This window comes from Drosophila mauritiana, chromosome 3L (assembly GCF_004382145.1).
Source record: "Drosophila mauritiana strain mau12 chromosome 3L, ASM438214v1, whole genome shotgun sequence".
NCBI classification, from domain to species: domain Eukaryota; kingdom Metazoa; phylum Arthropoda; class Insecta; order Diptera; family Drosophilidae; genus Drosophila; species Drosophila mauritiana.
In genome coordinates this window covers 8357324-8384275 of record NC_046669.1, presented here as the reverse complement: position 1 = coordinate 8384275, position 26952 = coordinate 8357324, and the positions used below count along the sequence as shown (strand labels likewise).

Here is a 26952-nt window from a genome sequence, read left to right as displayed (position 1 = left end):
CGTGTTTGTTTGGTCAGAGTTTAGCCAACCGGATAAGGATGCCAAGTCAATCTCCGTCAGCGTCTGCATTGGCTCTTTGCCACCTAACCAATTCGAACTCCAATTCCGAGATCCGTTAAATTCTTGTTAAGACAAGGGCCGCTTGCAAATTATAGCCGAGGGCCAAGAAACAAGTCCATAATAACACACAGAGCAGCGCAGAAAACCCATATAATTCATATAATACTCGTGATATATGTAAGCTTTTATTGACATTTTGAAGCACCTGCTTGAGGTTTTAGCCCGTTCAGCGTTTATCACACAGCTATTTACACGTCATCGTTGCGCCGATGAGTCCTTGTCTTCGGCTCCTTACAGTTCCTTATAGGCATTGCATATAGCTCAGCTATCGTATTAACGGTGCACCGCTTGTAGGCCTGGCTATTTCGACGCCACTAGCGCCTTATCACATGTGTTTTCGGTATTTAGGGAGTACCAGTTCCAGTTTCCAGTTGTGGGCATGCCCTGTACTAACCTAGACGACCAGATCACCGCTCAGACACTGCGGGGTATAAACGTTGGCCAACGAGTCCCAGCCACAGTCGGCCAACTGGTGGGTCCTGTGGGGATTCCAGTCCAATCCGCAGACGAACTCCGTGTGCCGCGCATTGACCTCCTGGGCGGACTCGCCACGCTCCAAATTCCAAATCCTTAAATGTGACAAAAGTGGACAGTTGTTATTAACCATACAAATTTCCTGTTGCTTCCACTTACCTCGTGGTAAAATCATAATTGGCCGATGCCAAGACCGCTGCCGAGTGCGGTGAGCAGGCCAATCGCCGGACAGCGAATTCTCCGGAGTACAGCTCAAAGACGTGCGTCCTCATCTTGCGCAGATCCCAGCCCCGAATCAGGCCATCCGATCCTCCAGTGACCAGGACATTGCGATCGAAGTGCGACCAGTCGCAGCAAAGTGCCTCACTCGCATGTGCCTCGATGCTCATCAGGGGTTTACCTGCAAAGTCAAGAGAATTCCATAAGTTAAGGTGTCCATCGGTACTTACGCTTGCAAACAGATTGGCGATCAGGGGCGAGAACTTGGCCCCGTAGATCAGATCGTTGTGGCCCACAAAGGTGGTGATGGAGTTCTGTCTGTTGCAGTCCCACAATTTCAGAGTACAATCCCAGCTGGCCGAGAGCAGGGTGTGGTAGTTCCACTTCTCGCCCCAGTCCAGGCTGTACACCTCGTTCTTGTGCTCCTGCAGGCAGATCAGCGGCTGTTTCGGCGTCAGCTGGTTGCTCGCCGATTCGCCGTCCAATCCGCACCAGATCTGAAGCGATCCATCTCCGGAGGCAGTGGCGGCGATATCGGCGGCATACGGACACCAGGCGACGTCGAACAATCCATCGGACCACTCTAGGCGGCACAGCTCTCCGAGACTCTGGCCATCTGTGGATGAGGAGTTTGTGTTGGAGTTCTGTTCCAGCAGAAAGAGGGAACCACCTCCAGCAAGACCGTACAGTTGGCTGGGTATCGGAAATTTGGTTTTATATTAGTATATTGTTGGTTCTAGAGCTTAAGATTGATCTCACCTTGTAGCTAGCAGCAAGTAGTTAGCCTCGAAAGGCGAAAAGCGCAGGCTATAGCCGTGTCGGTCTGTGGTGGTGTGTGTCTGTGTTTGCATCTTGGTTCTAGATCTCAACTGCAAGGAAAAAGGAAAGGAAAGATTTAAGATTATTCCAATTTCTCTGGACCTTAAATATTATCTAACATTGACTACAATGAATTGCGACCTTTCGTAAACTAGTTGCAAGAAATGCCAATTTCAATTATACCTCTTACTTTAAAATCAATATATCGACATTTGATCCATAACAAAATTAAAAACATCTAAGGTTTCCCCTTGCTGACCACTGATGTTTGGCTAAGAGAGAACAAGACTGGCCAATTGATAACAACCCGGTAACACCAAATCGGATGCTAATCCAGCTCCAAGCTGCCATGCCCAATTATTCAACAGTTGTCCAGATGACCTCGCACTAGGTCGGAATCGGAAAAAGATACTTGACATTAGCCAATTTGCTCGGGCAAGTGGCAAACTGCGCAGAAAATAGACCAACCCCTGGAAGCAGCTTGTTTGCAGTTTTCCCTTAGTTTCTATGGTTCTATCTTGTTGTCGTGTTGGACAAGCCAACAAACAAGTGCATAACGAGCAAATCCAGTTAGTGCCCAGAATGAAGACCCACGGACAGGGCCAGGGCAAAGGTATATAAGCAGGTTGCACGGCACTTGGGTTTCGCATTTTCCTCCGCGGAACGGAAAACTCTATAACGCGCATCGCACGACTTAGCCTCGAATCCAGTTGCATTTGCCAGGAATCAAAGAAATCCAGTAATCCACAATGGTTGTATCCGTGAAGGTCTTCAAGAAGGCCACGCCCAACGGCAAGGTCACCTTCTATCTGGGTCGCCGCGACTTCATCGACCACATCGACTACTGTGATCCCGTCGATGGAGTAATTGTGGTGGAACCGGACTACCTGAAGAACAGGAAGGTCTTTGGCCAACTGGCCACCACCTATCGCTATGGTCGCGAGGAGGACGAGGTCATGGGAGTAAAGTTCTCCAAGGAGCTTATCCTGTGCCGGGAGCAAATTGTTCCGATGACCAATCCCAACATGGAGATGACACCGATGCAGGAGAAGCTGGTCCGCAAACTGGGCAGCAACGCCCATCCGTTCACCTTCCACTTCCCGCCCAATTCGCCCAGCTCCGTCACTCTGCAGCAGGAGGGCGACGACAATGGCAAGCCCCTGGGCGTGGAGTACACCATCCGGGCATTTGTGGGCGACTCCGAGGACGATCGCCAGCACAAGCGGAGCATGGTCAGTCTGGTGATCAAGAAGCTGCAGTACGCTCCCCTCAATCGTGGCCAGCGTCTGCCTAGCTCGCTGGTCAGCAAGGGATTCACTTTCTCGAACGGCAAGATCAGTCTGGAGGTCACGCTGGACAGGGAGATCTACTATCATGGCGAGAAGACGGCTGCCACCGTCCAGGTGTCGAACAACTCCAAGAAGTCCGTGAAGAGCATCAAGTGCTTCATTGTGCAGCACACCGAAATCACCATGGTGAACGCCCAGTTCAGCAAGCATGTGGCCCAGCTGGAGACCAAGGAGGGCTGCCCCATCACTCCGGGCGCCAATCTCACCAAGACCTTCTACTTGATTCCGCTGGCGGCTAACAACAAGGATCGCCATGGTAGGATTTGGATGTGATAGTTGTGAACCTGCTTAGTTTCTAATGGATTATTTGATTGTGAACTCAGGTATCGCCCTGGATGGTCACTTGAAGGACGAGGATGTCAACCTGGCTTCATCCACCATGGTGCAGGAGGGCAAGTCCACGGGAGATGCCTGTGGTATTGTCATCTCGTACTCGGTGCGCATCAAGCTCAACTGCGGCACTCTGGGAGGCGAAATGCAAACGGATGTGCCCTTCAAGCTGCTCCAACCGGCACCGGGTAAGCTTGCCAAGATTACTTCCTCTACATCAAGTTTATAATCCCTTTGATGTGGTATAGGAACCATTGAGAAGAAGCGCTCGAATGCCATGAAGAAAATGAAGTCCATCGAGCAGCACCGCAATGTGAAGGGCTATTACCAGGACGATGACGATAATATTGTTTTCGAGGACTTCGCCAAGATGCGCATGAACAATGTGAACATGGCGGACTAGGCCACCGATCTTCAATCTCTTCTAGCTCTGTTGTGAACCGAATTGAACTAAATCGAAAGCACTGAAAATTTGTTGCAGCAGTCTCTCGTGGAGGCCACAATCTTTGTATTATAACCGTATCTATAATGTAACTTTGGTGGATCTGGAGTTTGTACCCGTACATATGCATGTTGATGAGTTGAACAGACCTCGTGTCGCTATATTATAAATGTGTTATGGCTATCAAAAGCACTCACCTTTTCTCTTCGCTTGCGATGGAGTATCCAAAAGTGATTCGTTAAGGATTCGGTTTTTGGTAGTGGATTGCTCTTGGCGGTGCTGTGGGTTTCAACTTCAGAAGTCGAATGATCTAAACAACTGCGCAGCTCGACGACGAAGGATCTGCTGGCAGGAATTTAAGGGGTGATTTTTCAACATGATGACAGGGGGTTGAAAAGCCCAATGCTTATAGGTCACATCGTAGGCTTTCAACCCCTTGCAAGAAGCAACAGGCTGTCAGGATACGTGTTCCACCAATCAGGATCAACCAGAACTGGATATGGCCGGCTCTAACGGTCAACGGAAGTTCCAAGTTCCAGATTTTGACAATGAGTTTGCCAAAACACAATTTTTGTATGCTAAATAGCCCAAGCTTTTGACCTTGATGATGGCTAAGGCCGCCAGCTGCCGGCAGTTTGATTCTAGGTCTCATCCCCGCCAGTCTAGCTGAATTTCCTCTTTTTTCTTTTTTCTATTTTACAATTTTCTCGCATTTTATTTGCCATATCTTATATAAGCCCTGCAGCTGACCGTTGGAGCATTGCACAATCCGGGGCAGCAGCATCGATCGATTTCACACACCGCTGACTGCTGGGCAAGTGACTTCCGGCTTTTGGCCAAGCCCAGAAAAGTGGCCAACTATAAATGGCTATGTTGTTGTCAAAATGCTGCCACAAATTTGACGAGAGTGCAACGCGATGGATCTGCCAATTGGGAAGTTAAACGGAGTACTAAAGATGCAAATGTTGCTCCTGCAATTGTTGCTTTTCGTTTCGCCGGCATTGTTGCAGCAGCCACATGTCTTCTACCATCCCAGACAATTGTACTACGATTCACCGCGTCTTCGTCGCTTTGAGTATGCTGCCGCTGCCACGCCCATTGTGGGCGGTTATAGTCCGGCTCCTCCGCCGGCGATTCACTTCCAGCAGCAGACGCCGCACTTTCAGCTGATCAACTATCGGCCCAGTTATCAGCCCTTGGGCTTGGATTACCAGCAGCAGCAGTTGCCCGCTCCTGCCGCGCCCCTTCCGCCCCTGTATCCGCAGCAGAGTGTTCAGTACCAGCAGCGGACCATCGCTCCACATTCCGAGTTGGCCAAATATCGATATGAAGGGAACTATCTGCCGGTGCAGCGGGTTTCGCTGCAGCAACCTCAACGACGCGCCGAAGAGCAACAGCAGTTGCAGCAACAGCACTTGCAGCAGCAGCAGCACTTGCAACAGCAACACTTACAGCAGCAGCCGCAACAACTTTACAATGTGCCACCGGCTCTTTTTACCAGCGATGTGCTGCATGTGATTCCACCTCGCATTGCCAGGTTGCAGGAGCAGCAGCAGCAACCCTCCCAGAATGTCCAGACCGAACGACCCAGGCGGTATGCCAAGGATCTGGACACGGATGTGGCCGAAACCAGAAGTTCAGCTGACCGAAGTGCCAAGGAAACCAAGTACTTTCAGTAAGTTGATTGGGTTGAAAAATAATTAAAAAGTGGTGGTTGCTCATTATTTTGGAATAGCTCTCAACATGCACTTCATGCCTAAAATCAATTATCCACTTATAACACAAATTTATTAACATACATATTCATGCAATTCAGTCAGAAAATTAAGCTTGAATCTGGGTGAAATTATCACGAAATAACGGTGGTGGTTCAGTTATTTATTAAATAACAAGATATTCCTAGTGAAAAATGGTGGTTGTTAACCCTTTTGAACTTAACAAGTAGTGCCAACAGTTTTTTTATAGGAAAATTGTTATAGAAAAAAGGGTGAAAAGTGAGTAATATATTTTGGACAAAATGGTGGCTGTTATTTAGACAATAAAAACTAACAATTGGACAAGCCCAATTACTTCCTGATTCATAAAATTAATTAGTACTATCTTCTTTCTTTTAATATCTATTTTTAGTGACATTTTCATGCGCTTTGATCCTCCCGAATCGCGGAGTCATGGTCACGTCCTGAAGCATCCGAAGGCCCAGGAAAAGCGCTTTGAATCCCAGCGAGGCACGAATCGTTACAAGGGCGAGGTGAGTCGAGCTTAAGAGCCAACTCAATAAATTTCCAGATAATTCGCCAGACTTTCTCCCTCTTAACCACTCGATCGACTTAGGTGATTTGGACAGATCGTCAAGGAGGCCACGGGGAACATCGTTGGGACATGGCGCAGGGAAAACTCTGAGATCAGACCTCGATTTGCATACTCCATACCATTTTTCCCTCCCAACCAAAAACTCTCTGTACATACCCATGCGAACTCGCATAAATCGTGACTTTTCATAATTTTGCCGTATTATTTATTTAAGGGCAATGATTTGGCGTGAAATTGGAATGAGCACTGCAAAAGATTTGCATACGAATGCAGCTTGCTCAGCTTCTTGTCTTAGGTCATCTTTGAGATGTGAGATTTTCTCACGCCGCTCCGGAAAAGTGGACTGTCCAACCGGTTACACAAGTTCAACGGGCACTGGGCCATCCAAAAAGGTCAACTGGCAACTGGGCCATCCTTTAGCCGGAAACTGGTTCCTCGAAGTGACCCGAAGGTCCTGCAGTTACTTCACTTACAGGACAAGACAGTCGGTCGGTCGGTCGGTCCATCATGCGGGTCGCTCGTTAAGGATATGTAAATGCGTCTGCCAAGGAGCAGGACGAAGGGGTTGAAGATGTGTGAGGGTATTATCTTGTAACCTCGGGGGTTGCATTCGGCTCATTTGCATATCCATCCAAAGACGGCCAAGCAAATGACACAAATGCCCGGCGGCCTGGACTAATGTCCAGTTGTTTGTTGGAATATTCACGGCGTGAATGACCACGCACATGTTCGGGATCCTTGCAGATCAATATTAAGTCCCCGAACCTACATATGTAAATGGGTTACAGGCCCTTTGACCCGCTATGCGGGTCATTAGCGAAGCGATCCCGACTGGCTGTCAGTCATCGCACCTCAACTCATCATCTGGAGACTGTCCAGAACCGGTTCGTAATCGCCGGCCGTCTTCTTCTGCTTCTTGGGCGATAAGGTCATCAAAGCCGGGGATATTCGACTGCTCAAAGTTCTCACACGCTCGTCTAATTTATGCAAGGACATTGCAGAAGGACACTGCGATGCGACTGCGATGCGATTGCGATTGCTGTTGCTATTCCTATTGCTTTTGTGGCGTGTTCCCAAAGGACAACCGGTCTGACCGGTCCAGCCGGGTCCGAATCCGTAGCCGTGTCTTCGGTGACCACGATCCACTGTGAGAACTTCCATTAGATGGCCTTTGTCATCGACTGCCCGAACGGGTTGTCTTTAGATCTGCCTTTTGGGTGTTGTCACTGGGTTCTTGGTCCGCGTCCTTTCTGAACTTTGCCAATTGCTCGGGGGTTAGGACATTGATTTATACGAAAATAAAATTTGTTTACCTTCGAGTTGGCAGACATTGGTGTGACCTCAATTTGGGGAGTCTAAGATGGTCTTAGAATATTTAGATTTACAAAAAGTGGGAAGTGGCTATGGAGGAAGTTTGGTGGGCAAGGGGATTTGTATTCATTGGTGGAGTATTTACCAAAAAAGTAACTTAGCAATTAGCCCACAAAAACATTATTCCATGACACATTTAAAGTTTTTTTGAAACTTTTAATTTAATATTCTAAACAAGAAAGTCGAACCTAAATGAATGACATAAAATATAATAATGTTATAATCTCGTGCCAATCGAGTCTCGGCATATTTACAAACTACATGGACTTGCGGAACTTTCAAGAGTGTTTCGACAAGAGTCATCGATCTTGGATGGTCCTCCAATCGAATCCCCTACTGGTACTGGTGGTACTGTGGCTGCTGTTGCTGCTGGTGCTGATACTGCTGCTTGCTGGGCCCGGAGCTGTACTCCTGCTGGGCCTTGTGGCCTCCAGCGCGGAGCAACTGCGTCGGCGGCGGGGGAGTGGGGATCTTCACCACGATGTCGGTGGGCTCGCGGATGACCTCGGCCTTGAATCCCTCCTTGGGATCAGCCGTGTACTTGACGGTGCGGATGAAGCCATCAGAGTCCACCACCGAGTAGCTGCCCTTGATCACCGAACCGTCGCGAATCTCCTTGCGGTTCTGGTAGTTGGTGAACTCGTCGTCCTTCACATCGAAGCCAAACTGATACGAGGAGTTTTGCTAAAAAACATTATTAGTCAGACATTAGTTAGAAAATGAGGCTATTACTAAAGCTATTACTTAATATGATTTATGAGTAATTAGTAAACTAATTGCAAATGCTTTCAGCACATGTATAATATTACTCTCTTATAAGGCACTTACATTTTGTTTTTGATTTATAAATTAAATGTAATAAAAAATTATGATCTCATAAATATTAACTGAAAGATATGGTTGCCAAGTAATTGAACATTGAAAACTGATTAAATTGTGCAATGAAAACCGTATCGATTCCAATTCACTTTCGCAAAGAAATTAAATCAGATTGGGCACTTTGTGGGTGAGGTGGCGTTCGATGGTGACTTCAAATGCGTACTGCAACCTGGTGCTGACCCACTTTTGAGGCTGGCCCAAAAAACGTGTCCAGACGCTGGTGTTGCGTCATCGCCCCAAGGCACATGCGCGTAGGCTGTGCAACTCCAAACTCCCAATCCCAGATCACGCACAAGTGAAAGTAATTTGGAGCCGCCTGCATATTTTAATGGTCCGATCGCACGGAATCAAAGTGCCGGTCCGTTGCAGCGGCTGCGGATCACACGATCGATCCAATGACTGCGGATTATGTTTATGCAACCAGGCTATGGAAGCACCACACATAAAAACCTCGAGGCGTTGGATAATTTATGCACAAGGTTGGTGCGATTTCCCCCTAGTTCTTGTGAGGATCCAATGGCAGCAAGACCTTCGGTTGGCCAAGACAATCGAATCTAAGATTGTTGGCAACTGGGTTAAGGTAACAAGAAGATCGTGGCTCTGGGGCGTGGCCACAAATCGATTCCTCGTTCTTTTATTTTAGGTAGCCTTTAAGGCCTGACGTGGCCCGAAAAACAAAGAGCTTAAATGCCCACAGAACTGCAGGCCAAAAATTGGAAAGGCAAAGCCAGTTTGCAAGCCGGTTCTAATGCGTGCCATGTCCAGTGGAGCTCATTGTTGTGGGAATTGGGCTCGGAGTTGCAGATCTTTTGGCCACGGAGTGGGGATTGGGTAAATGGGTCTCATTTGAAAGAGATTGTCTGGCGGAGACAGTAAACTGTAAATTGCAATCACTTGTAATGATGAATATAACAGCTCTCTTTGTGTTTTAATCAATACATGTGATGATTTCCATTTCCCTAATGTCTACTAATCTCTGTTGCATCTTAGTTTTAGGATGATGAAATACCAAATTAAATAACATGTAACTTTTTACTTGACAAAACCCATCAAATCCTGTTTGGGCCATAAATTTTAAGTGGCTAATAGGATGACACGCCAGCTGAGCACCTTAACCCCATCTCGTTGGCTTGCCGCCGCATTAAGCCTGATGGATTATGGTCACTTTGGTAACGGATATTCGCCAGCTTCCGCATGCAAAGGCCATAAACAATCGCCGGTGGCTAAGTGGCCAAACGGACCGGACCAGGAGCGAACCCGGGCCAATGAACATGCACAATGCGATGCACACACATATGGCCATGGCCAAATCCACATTATTGCCACACTGAGCGTGGTTAATGAACCCCAAGTCACAGTTGCCCTCCCCCGATCCATCCCCCAATGCCATTGCATGCTTCAATTGTAATTATGCTGTTGTTGTTTCTGCAGTTGCTGTTGCAGTTGCTGCTGCTGTTGCTGCTGCTGTTGCTGCTGCTGTTGCTGCAGCAGTGAAGCGAAAAGGAAAGTGCGCGAAAGTCCCACTCGAATGGGAGTTCGAACTCCAGCTGGGTGCACCGCAAAAAGAGGATCGATTTCAATTTGAAATAAAATATCAAAACGGCTGTGTGTTAAATTAATTGAGCTTGTTTCTTTTCGCAAATTGATTTAAACTGCTTACTTTTAGCTGATCACTGGGTTTCATAAATATCTGTTGAACTATTCACATTTCACATATCTTTTTCATATTCGTACCTCATTATTTGTTTGAAAAATAGTCATATTGTTTTACGTGTACTGTTAACTTACGTCATCGTATTCCTCCTCCTCGTTTTGCTGCTGCAGCGACAACTTGTGCTGTCCCTTGCCGAGGATCGAAGTGGAAGGAGCCTGGTAGGAGGACTGCTGAATCCTGCGTGGTGGCTGAGGAGCAGCCTGGGCAGGTGGACGGTAGGCGGCCTGCTGAGGCTGATATTGCTGTGAAGAGGTTGCAGATCCAACAATCTAGACATCTAGATTATATGCATAGTAAGTAAGCAAACCCACCTGATAATCCCTGACCGATGGAGCCACGTATCCCTGCTGCTGCTGTGCCCGGATCTGCTCCGCCACCGTATCCTTGATCCTGATCTGCTGGCCAGAGTTCACGTACTGCTGCGTCTGCTCCGAGTTCTGCTCGAAAATGGGCGTGCCATCGTGGGGCTGAGCCTGCTGCTGCTGCTGCTGGTGCTGCAGCTGCTGGTAGTACTGCCTCAAGTAGGCGGGATCCACGCCCTGTTGTCCACTGACCACCACGCCGCAGATCGCCAAAGTGGCCGTCACCAAAAGGAGTTGCATGTTGCTACGGGGTTACTGGATACTAGATCACACTTGGACGACGGAACGCGGGCACTGGTACTTAAATTCAAATTCAAACTCTAACTGAAACCTCGACGGAGCCACAATTGTATCTGCGCTGGCTGCGAATCCAAATTGCACTTTTATATCGGCAAACGACAAACGACGAGCGGTAAGCCAAACGACGGCTCTCTCACGCTCTTTTTGGCCATAATGCGACTCTCTTGGCTGATTTACAACAGCTGTTTTTTTGGGTGGCCAAAAGCCCCCAGCTCGGTTGTCACTTCCGTTCGAATCACAGTTCCTCTACCCTCGACCTGGGCCATTGTTAAAGGTTTTTTCCTACTTTTTTGTAACCCTACGTGATCTCGGCCAACAGCTGTTAACTTGGCCAAAAAAAGAGGCAGCTGACTAGCATTGGAAAACTTTCCCGAATTTATCATTTGCAACTCCAACTCACACACATTTTGGAAGGCATGCAGTGCCCACGAGCAAATGTAAGTTGCCTTTGCAGTTGACTCCTTCGACATGCAAGTCTATATAATTTATATATATCTATATTCCACGCAATTCTCTTGATGGCTTCCCATTAGATAATCATGCCCAATTAATCGCTTGGCTTTCGGAGAAGAAGAGGTCAATGCGATCGGAGGAGGGCCACACCCGCCGAGTCAAAAATCGAACCCAGCAAGTGCATTGTTGCTGACCCAAATTCGACTAAACGTTTTTCTATGTATCCATCTATCTGTGAATAGCTAGCTATATATGTATCTGCCTATCTGTATCTGAATCAGACGTTGCGTTTGCGTTGCGGTTGAATGGGTTCAAGCGATCTTCGATGTCGCCGATTGCCAAATCTTCTCTTTTTTTTCTGCACTCCCAAGCCCTTTGCATATACGATCTTTGCGATCATGTGATGGTGGCATTAAGCCCCATAAGTCCTCCTACAACATTTGATACGTGATTACAATTGCCACAGAGCACTCTTTGCGTATGCCTCATGAGATACGCCCTGAATTTGCATCGGTTCGCAATCGACAAGGTCGTTTCGGGGGAGTCGAAATCGGGGCGTTAAATGGGGGGCTGACCGTTTAATGGGATCGCGCTGACATTGTAACAGCTTTGAAATAAAGCAAAACAGTACACAATCGAAAGAAAACCCAACCACATTTGTGGCTTACTTAGCCGTGAAGTGAAAGTACATTATGTGTTGCAGACGATTGTTATGCACATTACACACGTACACACACTCGAGTGACTTATTTCCATTCAAATTAAAGTCAAATTTATGGGTACGCTCATTTCTCGGCTCATGTGTGCATATAGTTTCAATATAAATACGTTTAATTGCCGGAATGATTGATGGAATAAGTGCAGATCTGCAGCGTCATGTTATGCAAAGATTTTTGGCTACTTCTTTTTGGCTTCGGTTTGCTATGGGTTCAACTGGGTTTGGCCCTACTTAATGTTTTAAAAGAAGGCAGGCTGACAGACAAAAGAGCTCGTCATATTCAAATTATTGTGATACAATTACGTTGTCGGCATGTTGAAATGTTCGATTCCAAATATATTGCACTTTAAGCGTAAATTTCAGGTGCAGGCATTTGTAAATTACTTAATAGTTCCACATGGTATAATTGCATCACACTTGAATTATAAAAATCGGATTCAAATATACGTAAATTAGCTTGTTTATATTAAAACCACATAGTGCACACACATCTCTTTCATCCAATCAAAGTCACTTTTATTAATTAAAACATTCTTAATACCTATTACATTCCATGACTAGAATCACTCGGTATTAACACGCCTGACGGCTGTTAACTTAGAATCAGCATAACATAAACATAACTATAAATCAAATTTTACTTTCCTTTTTTATTTAATTAATTTATATACGTTTTCTATTGCATATGCAGACAGTAATTAGGTTGAGGCGGCGTTAAGTGGTGTTTATATCGTAAATTTATTTCGATGCCAATTGATTACCAATCCATTATATCATCAAGCTTGTTAGTGGTTCACAATTTCTTGTCGTTCTTCATATAATTTATTGAGTAAGTTAAACAGAATTTCATAAAAATCCGCTAAATATGTTAGGAGATAAAACAACTGCAGCAGATGTTGCCGATGTTGCGTTGATGTTGTTGTTGCTGCTGTCGCTGATGTTGCAGCTGCACTTTCTAGTACTCGGTGGCACCAATCACGCTGTACATGAGACGATTGAAGGAGCCGCTCTGGCGTATGTTCTCATCGTGGGTGTTTACCACCTGTACACCCATAAGACACATAATTAGTATAACATTCAGTTAACAGAGAATTAAGCCGAGCTACTCACATTGTACGGCGGCCGGGATACTGGCGCTGATACTGGTTTCTGTAATAGCATTTGGATGGAGTGAACAGATAAGATATAACTTAATAACTCTGGCTAAGTCCAGCTATTTCGGTTAAAAACTTTTCAAATGCCATAATCAACTGTTATGAGCTTTGGTTAGATGTTATTATATCGTGTTAGAATTCCAAAAAGATGTGTGCTTCTTGTGATTTGGAAAATATACACAAAGATGGAGTTAATGGATGTGTTTAGTGTAGTTCGATGCCAGCAGGTGATCGATCGACCAAAAATCAGGTTAGTAACACTACTTCGGCCCCGTTAGTCGTCGTTACAGCGCGTTTACATGCCGCCAGACAAGGACACACAGACACTGTTGACTAACATTCGGTTGGTTCAACTGTACACGTTACATTGACACGAAAAGAGAGACAGCGAGCGAGATAGGAACAGAGAGAAATAGATAGACTTTGTACAGGATGAGCTTGAGAATCGAGCGATATTGTCGGATGCCTTCACATAAAGTTTTGACTGAGTTCGACTGATTCGAGTTGATTGAGAGATTTGCTTGATTTTCGAACGGTTGCGCACGATCTTACCTTTCCTGGAACCAATCTATTGGGCTGATAGACCTTAGTCTGCACAGGAATGGTCACTTCCTGTGGCGAGGATTGACCATAGTTGCTGTAGCCGCCCTCTTCTTGAATGGCTCTGTAGGTTTCGCTGTTCCTGGGATCGTACTGGACAGTTTTCTTATAGCTGCTCGTTGGCAGTGGTCAGTGATTCGGGTTCCGATTGAGATTAAGTTTCAGTAATTCGGGGGTTTGCATTGAGATCGTTGAAAGCGCCGTTATTTTGGTCAATAATTCGTTGGATTTTTTGTTTGGTGTTACGCAAGTTTTCAAAAGATTTATTTTTTTAATTTGTTTTATTGTTGTTGGTTAATCGAGATTTATAAAAAATATGTTGGTTTTTTTGTTTTTGATTTTTTTTTACATCGGTTGAGTAGCGTGAGACAGAGTAGTGAGAGAATAGAAAGAGAAAACAGGATGTGCACAAAATACGTTAGAATTATTTTGTTTTTGTTGTAGTTGTTGTTGGTTGTTGCTGTTGTTGTTGGGCAATAGGTGTGCTTCGTTGTCTTGGAACTGCACACTCCTCAAACGGATTGCGATTAATAGGAAACTCATAAACAAATTCCTTACGATCTAGTTATTATATTATTATTATTATTAAGAGTAATCGAACAGAACTGCATAACAAGGTGCGAGATTATATTGAGATTATCATGTATCATCGGATGAGTCGAAGCCTTGAGATCGGGCGGGATTAGGGTGGTTAGTTAGTCTCGTTCGGTTAATACTGGGTTGCGATGGCGATGGGGATCAAGAATAGGAACTTTCAGTGCTGTCTTTCAAACAGTTCGTAAATATAATTCAGCAAACGTCTTTTAGTTTCGGATTAGTCTTGTGGGGTGGTGGTGGGTCGAAAAGTAGTGGATCGGGGGACTTTCAGCAGGGGTCTTGGGAAAGGGTATTTGGCTCATAGTCTATTAGAAGTGGGTTCAGTTTTTGGGCTACTATTTGATTGATCATTTGTTTTGTTGATAGAGTATTTGCAGTTGTTGCTGGCGTTGTTGACGTTGTTGCTCTGCCAGTTGGTCTTTTTGCTTTTGTTGCTCCAGAATAACACGTTTTTGTTCCAGGAAAGATAGATCGATGAAAATTCTAACATTAATCGTGCAGCTAAGTTCTAAGCATATCAGAGTCTAAGAGCTAGATTGGTAGATTGGTCTAGGGTTCGTTTATTTGTTGAACTTGGTTAATCTATGGAAACAGCACCTGATCTACCCACTTAAAACCCTTCCCGATGCACCTACGCCACTTTTGCCATACCTTAAACTTACATACATGTGTCCTAAACACCAAAACTGAAAAGCCTCAAGACAAACAACGTTCGCTGGGGGTTTCGATGAAGATAATTTCCAGAAAAACACATATTTACAGAGCATGAATTTCCTAATCGCAGACTCAGATCATTTGAGCTTTTCTTTGCAATAGGAAGTTTTTGGGAAATATAAGGGAAAATACATATTCGTAGACAGCAGAACACATGCATTCGGGTTTTGGACTCGTGTCGTGTTGTTTCTGTTGTTCTGACATAGATATTGTATCTGATTCTTAGAAACCACACATATAGTTCAGTTGTTCAGGTTGCGGGAGACAACAATAATCGAGGGTTAATCTGTACAGACAGGCAGGGAAAAACACGGGGAACTTGGCAAACATTCCTCATATTCAATTTAATTTGTCTCAAGGCAAGTTCAGGTACAATTCCACGTTCTTGCTCATTGTGCTTTCCATATCAAAGTGAAAGTGAAAGGATTCAATCAAAGAACGAAATCAGGCTGTGCTCAAGATATGAATTTACTTTTACCCGTTAAGTTTTGTTGGCAAAGGACGATGCAAAGGACTGTCCTTCAAGCGATTGCTTTCGCTTGTGGCGAAGCTACAACAATATACATAGAATATATATAGGATATATAGAGAGTGGTATATTTATATATGTAAATGTATATAAATGTATGTAAAACAGAGATCCGGCAGTAGGCAGTAGTAAGTAGTACGTACAACATCTATGGACTGGTTTTCGTGTTTAATCGTATGTTCGAATTGTGTGTGTGTTTCTCATTTCGTGTGTGCATCGGTTTAGTAAATTTCGTTTCGACTTTGATTTTGTGGCTTTTGGGTTAGTGGATTATGGCCGCAGCTTAACCAGGAACCAATTTTTCGGGTTATGTGGACCTTAGGCTACTCGTAACCGTGTGTTCGTGACTCGTTTTATTAGTTTCAAGCTACTTGGCGCATTTCGAGTGGCTCTCTCTGTCTCTCTGGCAAAAAGAAAAGCTGCATCAAAAATTTCGAAGAGTTCTACGCAGGTTTATTCGTAAATTGCAAAATCCAAAGAATATGTAGCGTAATTCATAGGCTTATAAGTTCAATTTGACAAGCGAATTCCAAAAGTTCATATATTAGTGTTTTTTTTTCATTGTATCGAGCTAAGCATAGGAGTTTCCAGATGGTACATTTCTGGGTGACAACTTACGGAACTGTGGATCTGATGGTGTCCTCGATGTTGTTGTTGGAGTACAGGCCGATGGGCGAGTTGAATTGCTTGTGGAAGACCTGAAATCGGGGGATATATATAAATATTAGTAAAACCACTTAATCTTAAATTAAATACAATAAATTTCGTGAACGGATTACAACAGAGACTACAGGTCACGAATTCGAAATGTTAACATTGAAAATGTCAATTGTAAATGTAGAAAACCCTAGTTTTTGTAATTTTCCATTATGTAGGTGTGTCTTTAAGTAATTAAGGGGACTTCCCCCGTACTTACGCGGCCAGTGTCGGCTTCCGAACCGACCACCTTGTGCAGCATGGTGTCGGCCACGCGCTGCTTCATGATACTGTCATGGTAGTCGTGTCCTGGGTGGGCGCGCACAGCCGGGTTGGGGTAATGCCTCAAGTAGGACTCTGTCGTGGGCGCATCCTTCTTCACTTTGGCGCCGGGCAGGACCAGCGGAGTTGTACGGTAGGGCTGGAAAGCGGATCGGTGAAGATTAACGACTTTGTTTACGCCGAAATGGGGCACACATTTGGCCGACCAGCCGTTGCGGTAAATTATAATATAAATAAATCAGACAGAGATTAAAAGAGTTTCTAGAAATCACCAGATCTTTGCCCACTGTGCTACGTATTTCTACTTCGAGCGTGTGTGTGCATAATTTTTTCGCTATATCTAAATTCCATTTTATGTGCGCCCGTTTATATACTTTAAAAATATCCCATAGCCAGGGGAAATATTTTTAGGCGCTTACGTAAGCTTGTTCAACGTCCAGCGATTTGTGTTTTCTATCTGCCGCGGACCATTTTATTTTTACCAGGCCGTCCACGCGCGAGTATGTAAGTAATTTAATATAGGCGGACTGCTGTTTGAAATGTTGTAACTAAGCGCGGCTAATCGATTAGCGATCGACGATATGCAGCTCTGGGCCAGAGCTGCCAGATGGTCAGACCAGGCTTGATCAGCTGTTGCTCGTGGCGAATGGCAAACGCAATTTGCGCGCTTTTTTAACTGTGACTGCCAGCTGAAAATTTTAACACGCTGTTGCTCAATTAACTCGTATTTAATAGTAACTAACTGCCGATCAATAAACTAAGCTAAAGAATGGCTGCCGTACGCCGCTCCACACGCCTGAGTAGCATCAGCAAGGCGGCGGCCGCCTCTCCGCTGCCGCCGTCGACGCAGACGCCGCGTCGCTCGGAAGTTTGGAAACGCAGGCAGCCGAAAAAAGTGCTTGCCGATAGCGACGAGGAGGAGGAGGCGGTGACGGCGATCTATGACCTGACCAGCCCCGTTTCAGAGAACAACGAGAACCGCAACGTGCTCAACAAAATGGACAAGATCTCCAGACGCAGGACTTCGCAAGTGCAGGTGGCTCAATCGGAGCTGCCGAAGACGCCACGCAGCACAAAGAAAACAGCCCAATCAGCTGGCAGTTCACGGGCCAAACGTGAGCAGGAAAACCGTGAGGCCACCGCTAGATTCTTGGAGGGCGAACAGGATCCGGAGGTGGACCCGCTTCATGGATCGCCGCCGAAGCAGAGAAAGTTGCAGCCACTGCCACAGCACCTGATCAGTCCTTCGCGGCTGCTGGACAGGCTCAGCATCGACGAGCGCCAGGAGGAAGAGGTGGAGGCGACCACACACAAGACTGACAAGGCTGAGCCGCAACCGAAACTTCAAGCCAAGGATGAGGCAAAGCCACGGCCAAAACAGCAGGAGGATCCATTAGCACAAAAGGAACAGGAGAAACCTCCAACAAAGCAGCCGAATAAAATCCAAACTAAAGAAAAAACCCAAACCAATGAGGAAACCCAACAGAATAACCTGCCCTCTCCCTCACGCAACAAATACCAAAACGCCAGACGAGTGCTCAACAGCGCCGAGACACAAAACTTGCCAGGACGTGAGTCCCAGCTCCAAGAGCTACGTGAATTCTTCAGCAGTCACCTGGAAAGCCAGACTTCCGGCAGCCTCTATGTCTCCGGTCAGCCAGGAACAGGCAAGACCGCCTGCCTATCGCTACTTCTAAGAGATCCCGACTTCTCCAAACGTCTACAACGTGTGTATATTAACTGCACCAGCATAGCAAGTGTAGGAGCAGTTTACAAGAAGCTATGCACCGAACTGCAGCTCAAAGTCAGCGGTCGCACAGAGAGGGATCACTTGGAGGCCATTCAGCGTCACCTAAAGACAGCAAAGCGAATGCTTTTATTGGTTCTAGATGAGATTGATCAGCTCTGCACCAGTAGGCAGGAGGTGTTGTACACGATCTTCGAGTGGCCAGCTCTTCCTGGCTCCAGGATACTACTTGTGGGCATTGCAAATAGTTTGGATCTCACAGATCGTGCGCTGATGCGACTGAATGCAAGGTGCGAGCTGAAGCCCAGACTGATGCACTTCCCGCCCTACTCCAAGCAGCAGATCGTGGAGATATTCAAGTCTCGCCTGGCGGAGGCGGAGGTGCTGGACGTCTTTCCACCCGTGACCCTGCAGCTGCTGGCCGCCAAGGTGAGTGCGATCAGTGGAGATGTGCGAAGGGCGCTGGACATTGGACGACGAGTGGTCGAGATAGCAGAACAGCAGAAGCGCGATGGCGAAAAGGAGTTCAATATGAAGGCCCTGCAACTGGAGGGCAAGGATGCGGGGGAGGCCAAGGAAAAGCAAGGTAAACCTTCGTTTCTTTAGTGTATAAAGATAAATGTAGAGATTGTGTTATAAGAAATTATATCTGGACTATTTTAGACACTCTGAAGCCCGTTCAGGTCACCCAAGTGGCTGCAGTGCTGAACAAGGTCTACGGTGCCTCACAGAATCTGGAGGAGGACATCGAGGGATCCTTTCCGCTGCAGCAGAAGCTGATGCTGTGCACCCTGGTGCTGATGCTGCGCAACGAGCGCAACAAAGACATCAGCATGGGTCGCCTGCACGAGGTCTACAGGAGAGTGTGCGCCAAACGCAACATCCTGGCCCTGGACCAAGCGGAGTTCACTGGGACTGTGGATCTGGTCGAGACCCGAGGCATTCTGCGGATCATGCGCAAGAAGGAGCCGCGCCTGCACAAGGTTCTGCTGCAGTGGGACGAGGAGGAGGTGCATGCGGCGCTGAGCGACAAGCAGCTGATCGCCTCGATCCTCAGCGATACCGCCTGCCTGAGCAAGTGACGATCTGGACGATTACCTCTAGGAAATTAGTGTGCCCGACAAACTGCTGGTTAATTGCGCATTTTTCTCATTTTCATTCACCTTGAGGACGAACGTATATGTATAAGAATACTTTTTGACGCTAATTTTAAAATTCGTGGTTGGCGCAAGCATTGAAATATTTTGAAATATCATTTGACGGTCACTTTCGACATTTTCTGCTATTTTCTGACTATTAATTCAATCGAATCTTCGAGACTTTGTGTGTGTCATAAATTTAAGTAAATGTTGCGCCCATAATCTATTTCTAATCCGATCCGTTGACCAATAAGTTATAGAGAATCCCCTTCCTGTTAACCTTAAGCAAATAAGAATAAACTAAATAGTTCCGCAATACACAAAACGCAAAAGTGAAAACGTTTTCCACTTTCGCTGCGCCACAAGTTTGAATCTTGGGTCGTGCCAAAAGTTGTGAAAATCATAGGGAAAGTCTGCTGCCATTGTTTTCTGAGGCGTTTTCAGAACGTACCAGTCAAATTAACACCAGTGCTTTTGAATTCGTGTGGGCTTGTTGGCCATCTCGACATGAAATTAATTTGTTCTATAATCATTTTGTTTATTTATTTGCTGGCTTATTGTTGTTCTTCCTGCGCTCTCTGCTCTAAAAATATCCCCATTTGAGTGGTATGAATTACATTGAGCACCGACACAACCAGAGCGCAATGAAAAATATGTTTCAAAAACTCTGGTTGCCTTTCGACGCGTATTGACGAAAGGCGAACAAATGTTTGAATAATAAGCTATATGCAGAGAGGCCAGCCAGATATATGCATGGATGTATCTATAGGTGTGGGTATATGGCGTTCTATATTCCTATTCCTCAAATACATATATTTCTGAGGGAGCAGTAAGGCGAAAAGCCTCGAAAAACATACAGGTCTGTTGGCGCTGGCGTTTGCATTTGAACTTGAATTCCAAGATCAAATGGTTGACGGTAAAGGTGAAATGTTTCATCTGGATTGTGGCACGTACTTAGAAATTTGAAATATTTAAAAGTAATTCAAAATTAAATAAATATCAGCATGATTTGCTTTATTTTCTATCTATAATGGGGTTAAACCAGTATCTTTTATAAAACCAATAGTAATGTCTTCATTTGAGACTATATCAAAACACACTTTGGCTTCCTTTTAAATATTTTTCTAAATTTGGTTTAATTCGTGTTAATTGTTCACTGGCTCGCTTACTTGGTATTGAATGCACTCATTGAGGTCTGGCTGCTCCTTGTAGTAGACTGGGGATCCGTTTTTGAACTGAACGTACTCCATTTTTGTAATGTGTGTGTTTTGGGTTTGAATTTAAACTCCTTCAATTCGAACGAAATAGAAACGAAAGATATTATAGCCAGGTGCAATTACGTAATGGAAGATCACGCAGTGTTTTAAATTTTATTTGTAATTTTTTTTTTTTTTTAATTTTGTAATATATTATTGGCAACTTGCTTCTTCGTCACGTTTAAATCAACGCTGCAGCTGGTGAGATCGGAGATCTTTTCACTAGGATTCACTACAAAAAGGATGCTCGAGCTCGAGTCTTATTGTTGTTTATTTTTCAATATTCCGAACGCAACTGATTCGAAAATTTTCAAATGCTGGCGAATTATTGCTATTCCGACTGCGCGGAATTCCAATTTGTCTATATAGCCAACTCGGTATTGGTTGGAGAGTGTCTATCTGCCTGTCTGTCTGTGTGAGCCACCATATAGAAGAACCGAGTGCTGACGGTCAGAGGCCGTTCGACCCACGCACCCATACCAATCCGCTAGAAAATCCTATATATTCGAGAGAGAGCAGATTTTCCTAAATATACAAAATATGTTTTTGTGCAAATAGCCTGTTCACCGAGCGTAAACTCGGGCAACAACAATACCGTCGTCGTATAAACTTGGACTTGGTGTGATCTATATTTTTGTTTTTTTTTCTCGGTTCCCGCCCACGCGCCACCTTAAACACCGCCCCCATTTCCTCCCCCCAACGGATGTTGTTGTTTGTCCTGCCGCCTCAGTCGAGAATTATTCACATTATTCACATATAACATATCTCGCGTATATGTTTTAATTGCTGCTTTTGTGGAACAATTTCACATAGCACTTTTTTCGCATTTCGAAATTAGGCACAAATATTTATCGCACTCGAGGTTATTGTTTCGCCCCACTGCAGCAACATAAATGTGAATATAGAAATATTTCGCAAATCTGCAGCTAAATTATTGATTTGCTCAGTTTGCTTTCGCCAAATTGCACTGGCACTAAGCATTTCCAATTTGCAAACTTGTCAAATAATTCTGACAGTTCCAAAGATACCGATCCCAGGTCGTAAATCTCAAAACCATATTGGCATTGGCATGCTGAGTTTTCTTGGCTGTCATAAGCAATTGGCATTGGAACAGGGCATTGGGCATATCATTTGATGTTGATTTTTACGGGGCGTTTGGAGCCAAAGACACACGAGCAGGTGTAATTGGCCTTGAAAGGCGTTGGAAAAGTTTCAAGTTCGATGGAGGATCCAAGGAACGCATAACTTACACGGAATCATGTGCTACATATGTACATATGTTCCCCACTGCGAAGGCTGCAGTTCGTTTGACTATGTGTGATGCACTTGAAGAAAAATTTTGATTTAGAGAAAGCGTTATTATATATATATATCTTCTAAGCCTGTTTAAGATCTCTACTTATATTCCTCAGTTTTTTAAGTTCTAACCTTGTTGCAATCTTAATAAATACCAAACCATATCACCAATTTTTTTTAGAACACCAATGGAATTTTTCTTGGTGCACCCGCGTTTGTTTAAAACAAAACGATCAATAAACAATCCGACTGATGGTTTTTTGTGCGTTCCGCGCCTCTAACAAAGATAAATTAAGAACACAAATAGAACGCATTCAAGGTACATATTAACCATAAATTAGTTAAGGCAAAGTACAATAACCCCTAGCTGAGAATAGACCAACTCTCATCCGAGGGGAGGTCACCTGTTCTGGAACTTTTCCCCGAGACAATTTTCTCACACCTTCGTATGACAAATCGTCAAACATCAAAATCATGTAGGTAGGCACCTTGATTTTATTTCGGTGCCGCACTGCCAAACATCAAATTGCGACCTTGGCAAGTGTCTTGATTCATTAGCGGCGTCATCCCATCCGAGGGTAATGGGACATATGGAGTGAGGAGGGAGGTGTTCTGAGTGGCCTTGCCACGGGGCATCACAGGTTTTGGACGGACAGTGGATCAAAATCCCCGCCGTGCACCCCACTCACCTGCCACAGAAATAGTTCGGAAAATAGACGCTTGTTTATTTGCGTTTTTGGCTCTTGGCATTTTCCGCCGAGTTTTGGGGGCGGGCTAGTTCTCTGTAAGAGATTCTGACTTGTTTTTCTTTGATTCCCAGCCAATTTCCACCTGCGCACTGCGTCACCGAGCCTTTTCCTGTTTAGCACCCCGCATCCTCGATCCGAAGTCTATATATAGCGGATGTAAGCGATGGAACCTTGACCAACAACATTGTTATGTGCTGATGTCATCGTTTGAGTGTATTCAAATTACAAAAACGAACTGTTTTCTACATTTTCGAAAGCGTTTTACATGAACATCTTCAAAATCTACATACACTGACAATGAAAATGAAAAACATAACACAGTTGGCTTAAACATTTAGCTATTTTCGATTGACATCGCGGAAAATATTTTACCACATTAATTTTACACACATTTTTCAATTTTTTTCCCGAAAAGTATGCAACGGTCAACTGCAGAATTATGTATATGAAAAATATTGGATATTATTGCACCTTGTTGTAATATTTATAGATTCAAACCAACTTACATACAAATAATTGTTTGAGATGCAATCCTAGATTTTGGATTGTAAACTAATGTAAAATGAATCTATTCAATTATTACTTTTAAGTAGCTTCATCCAAAATTTTTAAAAATAGCTAAAGGAATTATCAAAATCTCAGCACTCGCAGCATACCATTCGGGATAAATGTTTTTCAACACACATTGGTTAAAATTAATAAACTGATTTTAAGTACTGTATTCCTTAGAAAACATTTAGATAACTATCTTACCTGATTCACAATGGCGGCCTGCTCCTCATCGACGTCCTGTTGATGGTCCCTGGTCGGCTTGGGCGAGAACACAGTCGATGGCACCTCATAACCACCGGATGAGTTCAGCTGGGGAAACACGGTCTGCGGCAAGGTGTCCACTGGCAACTGCAGAGCCCTCTCAAAGTGGCTGGGTCCGGGCAAAAAAGGCGACGGACCGCGGTGGGGCAACAGATCAGGAGTGACCGGCGGCAAAGTGGAGTTACTCCGCGATCCAGGACCTGCCTCCTGAGTTGCACCCTGCGTGTATGCAATTTTGTTATCCCTGCAATTAAGAATTATTAATATCACACCATACAAAATAAAAGTCAGTTCTTAATGTTTCTTAATGCTAATTGTTCCGAGACGAAGGTTTCTTCTTAGCAATGGAGCATTAGCTGTCACAGCTCAATAAGTTAAGTTTTTTATAACAATATACTATGGCAATAATCCACTAATTTTTTGGATGACAAAAGCCCTGTTTAAATCTTTTAATTTTAAAGCAATTAATAGAAGAAACTGATCTGAAACATACGGAACTGATTGGTATCTTTGGTATCCCCTTCATCTGTATGCAGATGCACGGATTTCCTGGCTCACCTGTGCACCACCAGGCGGATCTCGTTGCCAGCGCCGCGGAACAGCTGCTGTGCATCCGCATGACTCAGGTCGCGTGCGTCGTACTCGCCGATCTTCGAGATGATATCGCCTCTTAGAAGTTCGCCGTGCGCTGGGCTGCCCACTTGCACCTGCAACGGGGGGTTGGAAAAGGGGGTGGGAAGGTCATTATACACACATACACACACAGTATAGGGAGCAACGGGCTGGTTGCAACCTTGACACAGATTTATGGGTGCCTAAATAGATGCAGACAGAATTATGATCGCCAAATTGTGTGTGTTTACATCGTAGTTTAGTTAAAAGGGGGTAGGAAAAGTGGAAATTTTCTTCGACTATTCGGTTGCGCCTCAATTAGTTTTACTGGCGTCGCATTTTGGCAACGCTGCAGCGTTTATTGTTGCTGTGCCCGTTTCGCTATTTTGATTTGTAGTTGTTTATTTGGGCGCTGAGAACAAAGCGGCATGCGGGGCACAAAGGCCAATCGCTTTTCCTCAGCCATTTCTTCTCTGGCTCAATTTTGATGAATGGACCACAAGCGACCACAAGGCGACAGTCTCTCTGGTTATATAACGCCGATTTACCCTGGTGATGATTAGCGGCGTGTCCAGATCGTTGCCGCCCACCAAACGGATGCCCCAGGGCGTGGCCTGACCATCGCGCAGTAGTACCACCGCGAACTCATGCAGCTTGGGGCTCATCCTGATGTTGGAGATAGACTGGAAGATCAGAGGCTCATCCGATCCAGCGATGGTTTATCCCGAAAATATATATTTATTTTTTATTGTTTATATTTTTCTGGCCTGCGAGGCGCAGGCGGCGCGAAATTGCAATCCGTTAAGCGTTTTGTTCGATCGCAAAGCTGCTCAAGTACTAATTTTAAAATACAATTCGTATTCCTTTTTGCAGCAACAGCAGCGGCAGCAGAGTACACTGCGCCACAAATCTGTTTCTTACATACACATACAAGTACATGTACAACTTATATCCGCCGGCAACGGCGACTACATGCTGAGAAACATGAATTCGATTGGCGAATCCTAATCGTTAAATGGGGTTTCCGCTAAGAGCACTCTGAATTTCTCAGAGAGGATGTCGTGGATTTAAAAAGCATCAGGAGCATTTACCTCAGCAAAGCTCATAATTACCAAAAGATAACTAGGCGTATACTTGATAATAGGCTGCATATCAAATTACGCATACGCAGTGTTAATTAGCATGATTGCATATGTTTTTAAAGCTATATTATTTTCATTATTATGTATACCCAAATCCCAAAGAGCATCCACTAGCCACCACAAACAAACCTTTTCGCCCATTGTTCCCATTGTTTAATTCGACGTGTGCCCTGCATTTGTGGCATTCTGCAATTCGTTGACCACATTTTAGGGCAGCACTTGATCCAGTTGCACGCTGACCCTGAAGAGATGAATGCCACATATCATCATCTAGGCGAATGCTTTGATGAGCTAGCTCGCCTGATGCAAAAAAGCATAAAAATCAAGTATCTAGGCATCTGTTTTTCCTCGACAGTTTCGACAATTTTATTAGTGTTTCTTTCCCCCAGACTTTTTTGCCGAACGATGAGGCAACCAAGAGAGAGTGTAATTAGATTTATTTACTGAGGCGGTACTAGCACAACTGCAACAAACAATTCGATTTAAATAAGCAAATCATATTAGATTTTTAATGCATTAGTCAATGGAAAAGTCTACGGCCAACGTGACGTATACGCAATGTGAACGGGTCAACGGTTGAAGGACGTTGCTTTGTATTAAACATTCTGTCTGCCTCTCGATTTTGGCAACAATTTTACTGTTTACAGCGGAAAGATCTTTTCCTGCCTTTCGGCTTTCCGCTGAATATATACACACAATATATGGCTTGCCATTTCATTTTTCATTTTATACATTCTGATTTCGGCACTTTTTGGCTGGCTCTTGAAATGTTTTTACTATTTGCGGCTTGAATTGTTTTCATTTCATTTTCAATTGGAATTCGTGTAATGTTCTTAGGGTGACTTTTGCTGTAGATCAGCCTTGAGCGGATTGTAAATCATACGAAATTCTTCACCCAACGTATTGCGAATGGTATAAAAGTCATGCCAATGGAAATATAGATCCATCCATCTTTTTGGGCCATTTTACTTGACCGAAAAGTGCAGCAGTGGCCAATTAATTAGATTTGGCTTGACAAATTTACGAGCCGCCAGGGGCGAAATGTTATTGAACTGATTTCTGAGTCGGCCTGTTGTGAATTGGGGCCACAAATACATTGGAATACGAATAAGAAAAGAACACACGCGCGATGATTGACAAGCCGGGCGATTTGAAAGGGGGTTTTCACTTTTCTCGGCCACTTGGACTTACCCCCACGTTTTGTTCATCGGCAAAATGGACGCGCTTCTTCAGTCCGCTGCTGCTGCGCCGCCTGCAGGGCGATGGCAGCGGTACGAGCGGCGGTTTTGGGGTCGCCTGCGGGCGGTAGGACGTGGGCAATTCGTAACCGGGCACCTTCCAGAAAGCCGGTCGACTGAATGACGCGGACGCCGATGATCTGCTGGTCGTCATTGCTGGCCAGCGACTAGAGTAAACAAAAGAAATGCTCCGCACATTCAGAAATATGCGCTAAATTCTACGATTCGAACGCGTCTGCTCGGGACTGCGTATGTGTGTGCACTAGTAGGCAATTGAAAAATCAAATAAAAGCGGAGAAAAAATCCGAGAAAATGAACGGAAACACAATATTATTCATTCAAAAAAAAGCTAGTGTGAGCTAGAGTGAGACGCGGAGAATTATTAATGCATTGATTTAAGTTTTAGTCAGTAAATTCTATTGCAAAGAAATAATTAACAAATTACCGTACATACAAACAATATCTAATAATCATGATTTTATCATTTACATTTACAATTCAAAAAATAGCGCCTTCAGCTTTACAAAA

The 26952-nt window shown here is 44.7% G+C and overlaps 6 protein-coding genes across 21 annotated transcripts; 3 read left to right on the top strand and 3 right to left on the bottom strand.

Annotated features, from left to right (window-relative positions):
• Positions 1–232: 232 nt before the first annotated feature.
• Positions 233–4022, bottom strand: LOC117140946 (peroxisomal targeting signal 2 receptor). 2 transcript variants are annotated; one of them, XM_033304144.1, is made up of 4 exons: positions 3951–4022; positions 1573–1682; positions 754–1506; positions 233–689 (listed from the first exon to the last, which is right to left on the bottom strand). In XM_033304144.1, the coding sequence occupies exons 2-4, from the start codon at positions 1662–1664 to the stop codon at positions 515–517; spliced, it is 1020 nt and encodes a 339-aa protein (XP_033160035.1). In that variant the 5' UTR covers positions 1665–1682; positions 3951–4022; the 3' UTR covers positions 233–514. The 2 variants fall into 2 exon arrangements, with proteins under 2 accessions (XP_033160035.1, XP_033160034.1); XM_033304143.1 differs by lacking the exon at positions 3951–4022 and adding an exon at positions 1823–1880.
• LOC117140945 (phosrestin-1) lies at positions 2275–3897 on the top strand. Its single transcript, XM_033304142.1, has 3 exons — positions 2275–3237; positions 3305–3499; positions 3560–3897. The coding sequence occupies exons 1-3, from the start codon at positions 2382–2384 to the stop codon at positions 3712–3714; spliced, it is 1206 nt and encodes a 401-aa protein (XP_033160033.1). The 5' UTR covers positions 2275–2381; the 3' UTR covers positions 3715–3897.
• Positions 4023–4538: 516 nt separating the features above from the next.
• Positions 4539–6254, top strand: LOC117140947 (myb-like protein Q). 2 transcript variants are annotated; one of them, XM_033304145.1, is made up of 3 exons: positions 4539–5428; positions 5881–6001; positions 6085–6254. In XM_033304145.1, exons 1-3 carry the CDS (start codon positions 4671–4673, stop codon positions 6151–6153), a joined length of 948 nt encoding a protein of 315 aa, XP_033160036.1. In that variant the 5' UTR covers positions 4539–4670; the 3' UTR covers positions 6154–6254. The 2 variants fall into 2 exon arrangements, with proteins under 2 accessions (XP_033160036.1, XP_033160038.1); XM_033304147.1 differs by lacking the exon at positions 6085–6254 and having other exon boundaries at positions 4539–5095; positions 5298–5428; positions 5881–5936.
• Positions 6255–7569: 1315 nt separating this feature from the next.
• Positions 7570–10751, bottom strand: LOC117141380 (alpha-protein kinase 1). The gene is made up of 3 exons (XM_033304790.1): positions 10339–10751; positions 10102–10269; positions 7570–8118 (listed from the first exon to the last, which is right to left on the bottom strand). The coding sequence occupies exons 1-3, from the start codon at positions 10627–10629 to the stop codon at positions 7768–7770; spliced, it is 810 nt and encodes a 269-aa protein (XP_033160681.1). The 5' UTR covers positions 10630–10751; the 3' UTR covers positions 7570–7767.
• Positions 10752–12354: 1603 nt separating this feature from the next.
• Positions 12355–26593, bottom strand: LOC117139218 (PDZ and LIM domain protein 4). 14 transcript variants are annotated; one of them, XM_033301401.1, is made up of 9 exons: positions 26378–26593; positions 23991–24139; positions 23373–23676; positions 16371–16571; positions 16073–16152; positions 15404–15475; positions 13567–13726; positions 12971–13009; positions 12355–12902 (listed from the first exon to the last, which is right to left on the bottom strand). In XM_033301401.1, exons 1-9 carry the CDS (start codon positions 26576–26578, stop codon positions 12816–12818), a joined length of 1293 nt encoding a protein of 430 aa, XP_033157292.1. In that variant the 5' UTR covers positions 26579–26593; the 3' UTR covers positions 12355–12815. The 14 variants fall into 14 exon arrangements, with proteins under 14 accessions (XP_033157292.1, XP_033157294.1, XP_033157293.1 ...); XM_033301403.1 differs by lacking the exon at positions 26378–26593 and adding an exon at positions 24593–24869; XM_033301402.1 differs by lacking the exon at positions 15404–15475.
• Positions 17083–19650, top strand: LOC117139216 (cell division control protein 6 homolog). Its single transcript, XM_033301398.1, has 2 exons — positions 17083–18765; positions 18843–19650. The coding sequence occupies exons 1-2, from the start codon at positions 17202–17204 to the stop codon at positions 19259–19261; spliced, it is 1983 nt and encodes a 660-aa protein (XP_033157289.1). The 5' UTR covers positions 17083–17201; the 3' UTR covers positions 19262–19650.
• Positions 26594–26952: the final 359 nt, after the last annotated feature.

Excerpts from the sequence above, each read along its gene's own strand:
- LOC117141380 (XM_033304790.1), bottom strand. The coding sequence starts at position 10,629 with ATGCAACTCCTTTTGGTGACGGCCACTTTGGCGATCTGCGGCGTGGTG. Across the intron at positions 10,270-10,338 it reads CATCGGTCAGGGATTATCAG|CAATATCAGCCTCAGCAGGC; the intron begins GTGGGTTTGCTT and ends ACCTCTTCACAG. Across the intron at positions 8,119-10,101 it reads AGGAGGAGGAATACGATGAC|CAAAACTCCTCGTATCAGTT; the intron begins GTAAGTTAACAG and ends AATGTTTTTTAG.
- LOC117140945 (XM_033304142.1), top strand. The coding sequence starts at position 2,382 with ATGGTTGTATCCGTGAAGGTCTTCAAGAAGGCCACGCCCAACGGCAAG. Across the intron at positions 3,238-3,304 it reads TAACAACAAGGATCGCCATG|GTATCGCCCTGGATGGTCAC; the intron begins GTAGGATTTGGA and ends TTGTGAACTCAG. Across the intron at positions 3,500-3,559 it reads GCTGCTCCAACCGGCACCGG|GAACCATTGAGAAGAAGCGC; the intron begins GTAAGCTTGCCA and ends GATGTGGTATAG.
- LOC117139218 (XM_033301401.1), bottom strand. The coding sequence starts at position 26,578 with ATGACGACCAGCAGATCATCGGCGTCCGCGTCATTCAGTCGACCGGCT. Across the intron at positions 16,572-23,372 it reads AGGCCGCCATTGTGAATCAG|CCCTACCGTACAACTCCGCT; the intron begins GTAAGATAGTTA and ends TCCGCTTTCCAG. Across the intron at positions 12,903-12,970 it reads TATCCCGGCCGCCGTACAAT|GTGGTAAACACCCACGATGA; the intron begins GTGAGTAGCTCG and ends ATGGGTGTACAG.
- LOC117140946 (XM_033304143.1), bottom strand. The coding sequence starts at position 1,870 with ATGTTTTTAATTTTGTTATGGATCAAATGTCGATATATTGATTTTAAA. Across the intron at positions 1,507-1,572 it reads TACTTGCTGCTAGCTACAAG|CCAACTGTACGGTCTTGCTG; the intron begins GTGAGATCAATC and ends TCCGATACCCAG. Across the intron at positions 690-753 it reads AATTATGATTTTACCACGAG|GATTTGGAATTTGGAGCGTG; the intron begins GTAAGTGGAAGC and ends GTCACATTTAAG.
- LOC117139216 (XM_033301398.1), top strand. The coding sequence starts at position 17,202 with ATGGCTGCCGTACGCCGCTCCACACGCCTGAGTAGCATCAGCAAGGCG. Across the intron at positions 18,766-18,842 it reads GGAGGCCAAGGAAAAGCAAG|ACACTCTGAAGCCCGTTCAG; the intron begins GTAAACCTTCGT and ends GGACTATTTTAG.
- LOC117140947 (XM_033304145.1), top strand. The coding sequence starts at position 4,671 with ATGGATCTGCCAATTGGGAAGTTAAACGGAGTACTAAAGATGCAAATG. Across the intron at positions 5,429-5,880 it reads AAGGAAACCAAGTACTTTCA|TGACATTTTCATGCGCTTTG; the intron begins GTAAGTTGATTG and ends ATCTATTTTTAG. Across the intron at positions 6,002-6,084 it reads CGAATCGTTACAAGGGCGAG|GTGATTTGGACAGATCGTCA; the intron begins GTGAGTCGAGCT and ends CGATCGACTTAG.